Source organism: Felis catus, chromosome D1 (genome assembly GCF_018350175.1).
Source record: "Felis catus isolate Fca126 chromosome D1, F.catus_Fca126_mat1.0, whole genome shotgun sequence".
Lineage (NCBI taxonomy): Eukaryota > Metazoa > Chordata > Mammalia > Carnivora > Felidae > Felis > Felis catus.
This window is the reverse complement of record NC_058377.1, coordinates 106,377,551-106,389,739: the sequence shown is the minus strand read 5'-3', so window position 1 is coordinate 106,389,739 and position 12,189 is coordinate 106,377,551. Positions and strand designations below refer to the sequence as shown.

General features: G+C 52.8%; 1 protein-coding gene across 1 annotated transcript; it reads right to left on the bottom strand.

The window, feature by feature from the left end:
- Positions 1 to 732: 732 nt before the first annotated feature.
- Positions 733 to 7,579, bottom strand: SLC3A2 (solute carrier family 3 member 2). The gene is made up of 9 exons (XM_003993534.6): positions 6,813 to 7,579; positions 5,942 to 6,115; positions 5,245 to 5,339; positions 3,365 to 3,433; positions 3,202 to 3,260; positions 2,860 to 3,040; positions 2,603 to 2,746; positions 1,328 to 1,411; positions 733 to 1,215 (listed from the first exon to the last, which is right to left on the bottom strand). Exons 1-9 carry the CDS (start codon positions 7,243 to 7,245, stop codon positions 868 to 870), a joined length of 1,587 nt encoding a protein of 528 aa, XP_003993583.1. The 5' UTR covers positions 7,246 to 7,579; the 3' UTR covers positions 733 to 867.
- Positions 7,580 to 12,189: the final 4,610 nt, after the last annotated feature.

The window sequence follows — 12,189 nt, the reverse complement described above, 5'->3', positions numbered from 1 at the left end:
GCCCCCACCCTAGGGCACCGAAGAGCCCCCTTCCCCCAGTTATCTGGCAAGTGAACCCCCTCCTTTACTTCAGGCCTTTCGTTCACATGGCACCCCCTTGGTGAGGTCTCCCCTCCTCCCTCCTCCAGTTCCCTTCCACCCCAAGCCCCTGCCTCTCTTCCTGCCTCACTTTGTCCTCTTGGGACACCATCACTATATCCACGGCACTCAAAACTGTATTCACCTTATTTCTTCTCCATTCCCTCACTAGACTAGAAGCCCGAGAAGACTAGAAGAGAGGGATCTTGTACTTCGTCCTCTCCTGTGACCCCAGGACCTAAAACGATTCCTGTCACATGCTGAGTGCACAACAGATTCTTGTTGAATGAATGCCCTCTAGTACCCTTTAGAAGCATCTCTTAGGAAACAGGCCACCCGGCTCCCACTCCTTCTCCCTGAGAGGCCAAGTCTGCAAAAAACAGGAAACCTGACCACACTTGGCTGGAGACCACTGCTGAGGGGGATAAGGAAAGAGTCAGTAAGACCAAAGACCTCCAGGAGAGGACCCTGGCCCAGACGCTAGCCCTGGCCCTCATACCTCCTTGTTATGAGCCTGGAAGGCCCCTCCCTCTCGGGGCTGGAGCAGGTGCATGGAACTCTAGCCCTGATCACTGTCTTTGTGTGTGTGCGTGCGCGCGTGCACGGAGGAGGGGGGTAGATTCCTGCTGTGACCGAGTAAGGGAAGACAAGACCTCACCAGGCAGGAGTGACTTTTATTTGAAGCCAGAAAACACCTCTCAACTGTAATCTGTGACCGTAAAAAAAAAAAAGAAAAGAAAAGAAACCAGGACCCAAAGGGCCTGGAGAGGGGAGGGGTAATGGGTCCTGTTAGGCCACATAGGGGAAACGAAGCAACAGCCCCTCATGGGGCTCCACGTTTAGGTGCCCCAGCTCAAGAGAGGCCCCCTCCTCGCGGCCCAGGTGGGTGCTGAGCAGCAGATTGACCTTGGTTGGCAGGCTGGCAGTGGCCGGCAACCTGGCTGGTTGGCCGACATCCCCGAAGTTGAGCACTACCAAGAAGCGCTCGTTCTGGTCCCACTGGCGGACGTAGGCGAAGAGGTCAGGCCCGGAGGAGAGTACATGGAAATCCCCGTGCAGCAGGGAGCGCTCCTTGCCTCGCTGATCACTCAGCCGCCGGAAGAGAGAGAGGAGGGAGCCAGGGTCTTCATTCTGGCCCTGCAAGTGGTGGTCACAGCAAGAAAGGATAAAGGACACCCCTGGGTGCAACCTCCTACACGCCACCTGCCCACCCTCGGCCAAGCAGGTCTGGCCCACCCCGAACCCTTACCTTTACAGTCATGTTGTTACTTCCAAGTTCTGCGGTGTTGGGGAAGCTGGATTCATCCCAGGGCATGATTGGAGCCTTCACAGGCTGAAAAGCCAGGAAAACAGGATTTGGGAAAGGCCTGGGCCTGCTCTCCCTTCGCCTTCTCTTCCCAGCCCCATCCGTGTAGAGCCTCCCCCCGAGGCTGGCCTAACTTCTACTGGATAAGCAAGGCCGGCCCCCGAGTCAGGTCCCTGCCCGCACTATCGAGTCAGCGTGGAGGGCTTTTCTCCCAGCCATAGGGTTAGCTCCCTCACTGCCCTCCACTCCCCGCTCAGGTGTCTCACTAGATCTTCTGTGGCCACACGATGGCAAACATCCCCCATCCCCTGTTCTCTAGGCCCCTGACCCTGCTCTCTTTTGCACAGCACTTAGCACCTTTAATTTTTTTTTTTTTTAACATTTACTTATTTTTGAGAGAGATAGAGGCACAGCGCAAGTGAGGGAGGTGCAGAGAGACAGGGAGCCACAGAATCCAAAGCAGGCTGCAGGCTCTGAGCTGTCAGCCCAGGGCCGGACGCAGGGCTCCAACTCACAATCCGTGAGATCATGACCTGAGCCGAAGTCGGGTGCTTAACCTAGACTAAGCCATCCAGGCGCCCCAGCATTGGGCATCTTTATTCTCTTTGCTTATTATCTAACTTCCCCACCTCCAGCTCTTCTGTGCATTGCTGTGTCCTCTGTGCATGGCATATAGGAATTACTCCAGAAAACCGTGGAATAACTGCACGACCAGTTCTGTAAATATCAGCTTGGGTGTCAACCTCTAACCCTGCGGCCAGAGCTAGGTGAACACCATGCTCTTACCCCATCTCAGCACTGGCTACCATGCGTTTCTCTTACTCCTCTGGGTCCCCCACTAAACTAGGAGTTGCTGGAGGGCACAAGCCCAGCCGAATACCTACCTGCTGCCCACTGAACACACGAATGAGAATGAACGAACGAACCAACCAACCAACGGATGGCTCCCATCTGGAACACCTACCAGGTACCAGGCATCGCATCTTCAAATATGCTCTCATTGAATCCCAACTTCCCTCCAAGAAATGCAAGGCCCCAGAAGAGGTGATCAAGGCTAGGGCCGTGAAATAAGTTGCCGAGGCCACGCGGCTACCGTGGCTGACCAGGAGTCAAACGCAGTTCCCCCCAAGGCTCACGTCTACCGGCTGCCACCCACAGAAGCATCGTGATGGGGGAGCACAACCTCCCCCACTGCGCCAGGGAGGCAGCAAGCCATACCTGGCCAGGCAGGGCAGCGGCCTCCAAGCCGATCTCATCTCCGTAGCTGAAAACCGGGGTCCCTGGCAGGGTGAAGAGCAGCAGGTGGTAGAGGCGGAGAAGATGAGCCGGCACGAAGGAAGTCAGGAGCCCCGCCTGAGACAACTGCAGGGATGGATGCACTGGTGAGCCCGAAAGCCCGTCTCTGCCTCCGTCTGCCCACACCTTTCCTCAAAAAGGCCTCCTCCCCCGCCTCGTCCCCCGACTGTGGTACTCACGCTCCAGCTGCACCAGCGACTGTCAGTGGCATTCAAATACTGGGTGACCAAGAACTCTATATGCTTCCCGGTGGAAATGGACTCTGACAGGTATGAGCTAGTCAACAACAGGTCCTTAGTGGATCCAAGGAGGCTCAAAATCTGCTGAAGGTCAGAGGACTCAGTCCCTGCGATCAAGAGCCTGCAGAGGGCAAGGCAGGGGACAAGGTTGGTAAAGAACAAGCCAAGAATGAAGGTGAAGAAAGTTCTTTGGGCTAGGAAATCGCCCATTCCTTGGGTCTGGCACTCTACTGGGGGGTTCCCACCATGAAGCTGAGTTGGCGGGGGAGGTCTGGCACCTACCTGTCTTCGCTGAAGCTCTTGGTGATGTTCTGCCACTCAGCCAACAACAAAGACGCATCCTAGAAGAAAAGAAACAAAGTCAAGGAACAGAGAACGCCAACAAGCCCTGACGAGTCCCTCTGCTCTCACCCAGGCTCTGCCTCTCACATGGAAAGACACTCACCGTCAGATTCTCCACGTCCCGAACCTGGAACCCATCCACACCAGCCTGCAGCCAAAAACTCAGAGCATCCTGCAGGGAGGGGGCAAAACAACAGAGGAAGGGCTTCAACACTCTGACAAAGGCTTAGAAAATCCAGCCCACGCTAAACCTCACCTACCACGCACTTCCCTATGACCTTGGAAGAGTCACCTGCCTTGACTGGCCTCACTTAACCATCAGCCTTCAGCTCCGTCCCATTCTACACCATCACTGATTCTTTTTTTTTTTTTTAAGTTTATTTATTTATTTTGAGAGAGAGAGAGAGAGAGAGAGAGAGAGGAGAGAGAGAGAGAGAGAACACCTATGAGCAGGGAAGGGGCAGAGAGAGGGAGAGAATCCCAAGCAGGCTTCACACTGTCAGTGCGGAGCCTGATGTGGGGCTCGAACTCACAAACGGTGAGGTCGTGACCAGAGTCCAAACCAAGAGTCAGATGTTTAACTGAGCCAGCCAGGCGCCTCTCACCATCACTGATTCTTAAAGTTATAGCATTTCACTTCTGTATTCCTCCCCATTACAAATCACACAGCTTCTCCTTTGATATAGAAAAGGCCTAAGAGAAAAAGTGTGTTGATAAACATAACTTCACTTACGAGTGCCTGGGTGGCTCAGTCCGTTGAGCATCGGACTTTGGCTCAGGTCATGATCTCACAGTGCGAGGGTTCGAGCCCCACATCAGACTCGCTGCTGTCAGCACAGAACCTCACTTCTGGTCCTCTGTCTCCCTCTCTCTCTGCCCCTTCCCCTGCTCACGTGCTCGCTTGCGGGCTCGGCGCACTCTCTCTCTCTCTCTCTGTCTCTCTCTCTCTAGCCAAGATCAGAAGACAAGTATACTTACTCCTCTCCCGGTGTCCTGAGGCCAGGGGAGGGTGTGTGTAAGAGAGCAGGTCAGAGCAAGGCCAAAGATGAAAGAGTGAAGTTCAAAGCACAGCCCCAGGGCAGTTCAGATGAAGATTTGAGAAGAGAAGCCAGTTCTGCAAAACAGGCCCAGGCCTGAAGTCCTGGCATTGGTGGGCACAAGACATGGAACCCCACCCCCAAGACCCCTTTTTCCCTTTCTGTCTCACCTCTTATCTCCATTTTCACCCGAGGCTACCAGTCCTCAAGCCATACCATCTGAAAACATCCCCTCATCAATAACTTTTAAGAGATTTTATTTTGTTCTATACCCCTGCTGAACTGGCCAGTGTCCTAGAACCCAGGCATTAGGAGCTTGGATAACAAAGTCCCACTTGCAGCCTGCTGGGTATAGTCTTTGAGCCTATACCTGTATTCAGGGAAGGCAGGTTACAGAAATGAGACTACTTGAGACTTCAAATCCTAAGCACCTCAAGCCCCTCTGAACCCTAGCTTCTTCACTGACAGATTAGAGACGAAAGAGGCCTTGTGTGGTTACCGAGAAACTTAGAACACATATCCAAAATACTTGGCATGGTCCCAGACGCATAAGACCACAATGCTTACAACTTCAGACTGGGCTCCCCTCCAAAATACATCAAACAAGAACTGGGAAACCAGACACGGCAGGATTCCCACAGAGAAACAGCTTCCTCTCCCCCAAGGAAGAAAAGTCAAACCCAGGTCGCCATCTGAGAAATTCCTTTCCTGGCACTGTCACCATCAGAGTCGAGGAAACAAGGAAAATGAGTGACCAGACAAGGAACAAGCAAAACCAGGGTGCATTGTTGGCCTACCCTCTGCCTGTGGGAGGGGTGTGCAAGCTCGGCTCCAAGGAGCAAGGGGCCCCCCAGCTGGAGCCAGGATAGTTTACAAGGGCTTGCTAGAAGGATCAACACAGCCCCAGCAGCCAACTCCCACCTGCCATCGGCGCCAACACACTTACCTTCATCTTGGCGGCCACAGTGTCAATCTGAGTGGGGAGGAACCATGAGTTCTGGCCCTCATAGTTGGGAGTGAGGTCCAGAATGACCCGGATGCCTGGAACAATGGAGAAAAAAAGGGAGTCAGGAGAAAGACGTTGGGGTGTCAGGAAAGGAAGCAATCAACAAATACAAGTTGGTGGACTACTCCCTATGTATCATTTGGCACAAAAAGCTTAGATTTGAACCCCGGCAAAACCTATTCCATTGAAACAAAGATGTGAGTGGAGGGGCTGAAAATCTTATCGGGCAGAAGGCATGTAGTGTAGTCGAGAAGGCTAAACTAGGGGGCCCTGGGCTCCCCACCCCCAAAGTGAATCCTCTTAAAATAAGACAAGATTCTATTTGGATATTGTTCTCAAAAGGATCCATTCCTTTACAAGTTTAAAGAACACCGAATCAGCAAAAGCCTACATTTTGCAAATAAGGACACTGAAGCCCAGAAGGTAAGTGAATGCGCACACATCCAAGTAGAAAGTCTCTGCACCACCTGGCAAATTAATTTTAGGCTGAAGCCTAACAAACTGCAGGGAGCTTGTACCTGCCTTAGAAAACTCAGCCAGACAGGAGTAAACCAAATAAAAACCCTGTCCTGTCTTTTCTGTGGCCAGAAGGCCAAGCCCTTCCCAGCTGCTTCCTTGGCAACTCCGGGACACCCACTCTTTTTCTTGGCCGATTGCAAGAGATTGTCAAAATCTTCCTTGGAGCCGAGAACAGGGTTGATCTGTTCCAAGTTGGTCCCAGCGAGGTCATCTTTCTGGTTCTTGTGAATTGGGCCCAGCACAAAGCCTTTCACCTTCAGGGTGCTCAGGTAATCGAGGTGCCTCTTCAGGCCTGAAATGGGGAAGCAGATTTAAAGTGAAGGCCCTCTGAGGGGCACCTGGGTGGCTCAGTCGGTTGAGCGTCAGACTTCAGTTCAGGTCATGATCTCAGAGTCTGTGAGTTCGAGCCCCGTGTGGGGCTCTGTGCTGACAGCTCAGAGCCTGGGGCCTGCTTCAGGTTGTGTCTCCCTCTCTCTCTGCCCCTCCCCCGCTCATGCTCTGTCTGTCTGTCTGTCTCTCTCTCTCTCTCTGTCAAAAATAAATAAACATTAAAAAAAAAATTTAAAGTGAAGGCCCTCTGAGAGGTCCTTGATCGCCCCTCTTCTCTTCTCCCCTCCCGCAGGAACTAAGTGTTGGGGAACTAAGTGTTGGGCCTTGATGGCCCCTCTTCTCCCCTCCGGCAGGAACTAAGTGTTGGGGGGAAGTGAGCCTGAATCACGAGACTCAGAGGAGCTGACGCAAGGTGCCCGGTGCATTACTTCAGAAACCGTCAGCTACAGGCTTCGCAGGGTAAGTGAGGACGCTGAGTCAGCCATCCTCGTGGAAGAGGGCGTAGGGGCAGTTTTCTTCAAAGAAGGAATGGAGAAGCTACATCTCCGGCTTGAGGGTGCGGGACCGAGTACAGAATGGGGTGGACAACCGTCGGCGTCAATCTGGGGACAGGATCGGAGCCGGTGGCCCGATAACCCAGGGTCGCGCCCACAGCTCACCCGCTAGGTCGCCCTCCTCGTGGCCCTGGAAGGCGAGCAGGTCGCCGATGCGGTAGAGGGCGCCTTTGTGCCACCAGCTCTGCGCGGGCAGCTCGCGGCAGCGCGGCGCCCGCACAATGATGACCACCGCACCCGCCAGCATGCCGAGCCAGCCGAGCCAGAAGAGCACCAGCAGCGCCCAGCGGGTGCGCACCCAGCCGGGGCTGCCCGCCACCTTCAGCAGCTCCTCCTTAGACAGGCCAGTGAACTTGGCCGCGGCCGCTGCCTCTGCCTCGTCGTCGGCCACCTTGATCTTAACCAGGCCGTTCTTTTCCGCGCCGCTCGCCACGACTACGGCCATGGCTGCCCCGGACGCCGCATTCATCGGCTGCTTCTCGGGCTCCATTTCGTTCAGCTCCACCTCCTTCATGTCCACCTCAGTGTCCTGGCTCATGATGCCTGCGGAACCGGCGATACGATGCAGTCTGCGATCAAGCGGTGGCTGGACTCCGGCCGCGACCTCCCCGCCCCAACTCGGTCTCCGAAGAATTCGCGATCACGCGCAGCTCGGGCTACAGTGTTCGCGTCTGCGGTGGGAAGGGCGCAGCCTACCGGAAAGAGAAGGGGAGCCCCGCCCCTGCCCGCCCCTTAAAGAGGAACGGCCCCGATTGCTCTTTCTGAGACAACACGGGTGGGCGGCGGTGGGGGGACTAGGCTCCGGGGCACGCTTCCCACCGCTGCGCGCCTCAACTCCCCCTTCTCGAACCTGTTTACCCCTAAAGTTCCTCCTAGTCGAATGCTAAGAAGGTTGAGCGCAGAGCCACCTCCAGGTGGGCGGAGTCTGATTTGTCTCCTCCCCGAGGAGTGGACAGGGAGGGGACTTCCAGCACCGCGGGTGTCCCTAGGGCCCCTCTTCGCCACCGTCGAAGGCTGGGCCCCAACGCCGTGCTCCGTTCGCCCCTGGCCCTGGGCTCCAACCACCGCGTGGTGGGCCCAACTTCGCCCGGCCGCTGGCGCTCTCAGAGCCAGCCAAACTCAGCTTCTCCCCTTTCCCCCACCTAGCCTTGTCTCCTCAAGCCTTTGGAACTTGGCGCCGGATCTCTGCTTCCCCGCAGGGCTTACTCCCACTCGTCCTTCAAGACTCATCTTGAGTTCATTTCAAATAATTCATCATGCAGCAACTATTAAGTGCCCACTACAGTACTTTGCTGTATTAATTTTATTGGGTTAACTGTAATGCAGTCTTCTCCCTGATGTTTTAAGATGAATCTGTTCGGACAGGAGAGTTGAAGCTGACCCCACCCCCCACCGCCCGTCTTCCCCTACCCCACCCCCCCCAACCCCCCACCGCCAGTTTCTGGCGCCAGGATGTCGGGCAGCTGGGAATCCGACATCCAGAAGAGCCAAAAGCCTGATGGGCTGTAGGAAACATTCCAAGGTTGGGCCTCAATTGGAGGCACCCACCATTTTCCTACAACAGACCAGACTCTTCCCCACTGTTGCAGGGCCTCCGACAGATTAGCCCAATCTCCCCAGGGTGCCAGGATTCCCTTACCTCCTTATCACTTCACTATGCTAAGCCTTGGAGGCAGCCGCAGATGATGAGACAAGCTGAGGGCAAAGCATAAACTAGCACCCCGCACCCCCGCACCCCCCACACCCCCACCCCCACCCCCCACCCCGCTTCAAGTGGGATACATGTGATATTCCTCGGACACTCCTGGCTACCAGAGAACAAAGGAAAGGGGTTTAAGTGCTTGCCATGGTAATGAGGGAAACTAAAGCAAATGAAAATTTTAATTCCCTTACTGCCTATAGCCCATGACAAGTCCTCGAGACCTGAGACCGACAGAGTGATCTCCCTCTAGGAGCTCAGCTGCTTCAAGGATGACGCTTTGCTGGGGCCAAAGAGAACCTTGGTTTAACATTATCCCAACCACGAGGATCCTGTAAGTCTACTTCCTTTATCTCAACTGCCCCAGGATATATGCTGGCAATCTTGCTCCAAGCTTATACCGCCCCCCCCTTATACATTTGAAGGATCTCATGACTGAGATTTTATTTAACGGTAATAAGTGAAACAGTAATTTCCCTGGCAACAACTAGCCCCTCAAGGTCGTGGAAACCTTGCTTCCAAAATTCCTTAGAGACGTACTCTATCCCTGACCACCTCCCAAGCTGAGGGTATATAATAAGTTACCCATTGTGACCCCAGTGCAGCTCTTCCTGCCCACGGGTCATGTTCCCATGCTGTAGTAAAATTATTGCACCAAAGATGTCCTCAAGAATTCTTTCTTGGTCATCGGCTCCAGACCACCCCACCGTCACCCCAAAATTTCATCGCAGAGGCCTTGAAGACCACCCAGCTTCCCTCCACAGAGATTCTGGGATGGAGACTAAGTGGGGCAGAGACAAGGTTCATAGCAGGGACTGCTGGACATCAACACCATGGGGTGCAGACGTTCCGGAACTACTTGTTCCTGACCAGTGCCAGCTGGATTATTTTCAGAGAGCTGAAGGAAACAAGTTCTTTCTCCCTCTCCCACCTGGGCTGGAAGCCAAGGTAGCTGTGTGTTTGGAAGAAAGCAGAAGCCAAATCTAAAGAAACAGCAGACAGGAAGGGGGGCCCAAGGAGAGTCAAGGGTGTGAAAAGGCTCATCTTCTGCCATTCCCTTTCTGCATGCCAAAGCCCATACCCTACCCCCACCCTAAGAGAGCCAGACCAATTCCTAGAGGGAGGCAGGCGAGTGGATAGAGGGTGGAGTTCAGACTACTGCGCAAAGATGATAAGTCCAAGGTACCCTGGGCATGGCAGATAAGTGCCAACCAGAGGCTCTGAACAGACTTTAACAGGGTTCAAGTTCAAGGTTGAGAACTGGGTTCAGAAGCTCTCCTTGAGATTGTCCAACATTACACCCCTAGAAACCTAATATCTCACTCACTGCCCTGTGGTTCCAGACAGATGAAGCCAATTCCTTCTGCGTGCAGTAAAGAAGCTAACAACTTACCCCCCAAAATTTATGATCCCCATGCCTTCCACAGGGATTGCCCCTCCCCCTTCCCCCCCCCCCCCCCCCAGTGACATCAGCCTTCAAACACCTGCCAGTCTTACAGTACAGCCAGCTTTGTCAGGCCTCTGCATCTCTGGACATGCCATTCCGTGTTTTTCCCGTCCTGTTCTGCCACTCGGCCTCATTAGTTCCCTTTCATTCAAGACCTAGCTCAGATGACAGTTTTTCTCAACTTCTCCCAAAGAACTATTTTCCATCTACCTCTGCCACAACACATATCCTGTTTGTTTATTGCATTTCCTTTTCTGAGCGACTGTTTGCACTTCAAGACGAGTGGCAGAGACCTTGTGCAATTTGCTGACAGACCTGCCTGTTCAGAGATAACATATAATAGGCACTTCATGAGTGTTTGGAAAATGAGTGGATGAACTATACCAGTCGAACCCAAATACTTCCCTTGTTAGAAACAACAAAAGTAGCGTATGAAGATAAAGGGATAAAAGTGAAAAGAAATGTAAACAACACCACATTATATCATAAAAAAGGAAAACAAGGGCACCTGGCTGGGTCAGTCGGTGGAGCATACCACTCTTGATCTCGGGGTTGTGAGTTCGAGCCCCAGGTTGGGTGTAATGATTACTTAAAAACAAAAGTCTTTATTTTTTCTTAATGTTTATTTATTTGGGGGGGGGGGGGGCAGAGAGAGAGGAGGAGAATGAGAATTCCAAGCAGGTTCCATGCTGTGAGCACAGAACCTGACATGGGGCTCAAACTCATGAACCATGAGATCATGACCTGAAGTGAAATCAGGCGTTGGTTGCTTAACCGACTGAGCCACCTAGGTGCCCCAAATACCAAATTCTTTTAAAAAAGGAAACCAAGGGGCGCCTGGGTGGCGCAGTCGGTTAAGCATCCGACTTCAGCCAGGTCACGATCTCGCGGTCCGTGAGTTCGAGCCCCACGTCAGGCTCTGGGCTGATGGCTCAGAGCCTGGAGCCTGTTTCCGATTCCGTGTCTCCCTCTCTCTCTGCCCCTCCCCCGTTCATGCTCTGTCTCTCTCTGTCCCAAAAATAAATAAACGTTGAAAAAAAAAATTTTTTTTAATAAAAAAAATAAAATAAAAAAAGGAAACCAAGACTTGTTACTGTTCAACCAAAAGAAAGTAATAAATCTGGGGGAAGGAGACGACCGGAAAACATGGAAAGACTACAGAAAGAGGCAGAACGTGGCTAGAGATCCTCAGATCCTTCAATGCCTTTTGATATAAAAACATATAAGACTTAATATTTACTGTAGGAACGCAAAGTAGATCATTAACAAATATTTTTTTAAGTTTTAAGTAATGTCTATACCCAATGTGGGGTTCAAACTCATGCCCCTGAGATCAAAAGTCACATGCTCTTCTGACGGAGCCAGCCAGGTGTCTGGAAAAGTATATGATTTGTCACCAAGAATTAAGCTTTCAAAACAAGGCTGGGACTGGATGGCTCAGTCGGTTGAGCGTCCACCACTCGATTTCAGCTCAGGTGATGATCTCACGGTTCGGGCGTTCAAGCCCCACATTGGGCTCCATGCTGACAGTGTGGAGCCTGCTTGGGATTCTGCCTCTCTCTCCCTGTCTCTCTTCCCCTCCCCACTCGTACTCGCTTTCTCTCTCGAAATAAATAAACTTAAAAAAACTAAAAAAAAGAAAAAAAGACTGAGACAACACAGAGAGAAAAGGCAGCTCAACAATCCAGAGACCACGTGAGGCTACACATCTTTAATACTTTATGCTCAGGCAGACAGATGAGGGTTGGGCCCTGAAACGCAGAGCGCTAAGCGTACAGAGAAAATTCCTTTCTAAACCCCTGTTGCAAAAGTCCGTGTCACATGTTTCCCAACAGATAAGGATTACAGTTGAGCCTTCAACAGCACAGGGATTTGTGGCACGGTCAAAACTCTGCGTGTAACTTCTGACTCCCCAAATACTTAACTACTAATAGCCTACTGTTGACCGAAAGCCTTACCGATGACATAAGCAGCTGATTAACACGTATTTTGCTTCTGACATGTCCACCGACCCTGGGGAGTTCAGACATTTGAAAAATGGATGATGGCTGAAAGTTAAAGAACTGAGCATTTGGAGGTCAAAGCGCTATGGAGATGAAAGCCGAGAAGGAGGCCGACCCTCAGCCAAAGGGGCTCACTTGGCAACTGTCATTTGAAGAAGTGACGTTGATGGGGCGCCTGGGTGGCGCAGTCAGTTAAGCGTCCGACTTCAGCCAGGTCACGATCTCGCCGTCCGTGAGTTCGAGCCCCGCGTCGGGCTCTGGGCTGATGGCTCAGAGCCTGGAGCCTGTTTCCGATTCTGTGTCTCCCTCTCTCTCTGCCCCTCCCCCGTTCAT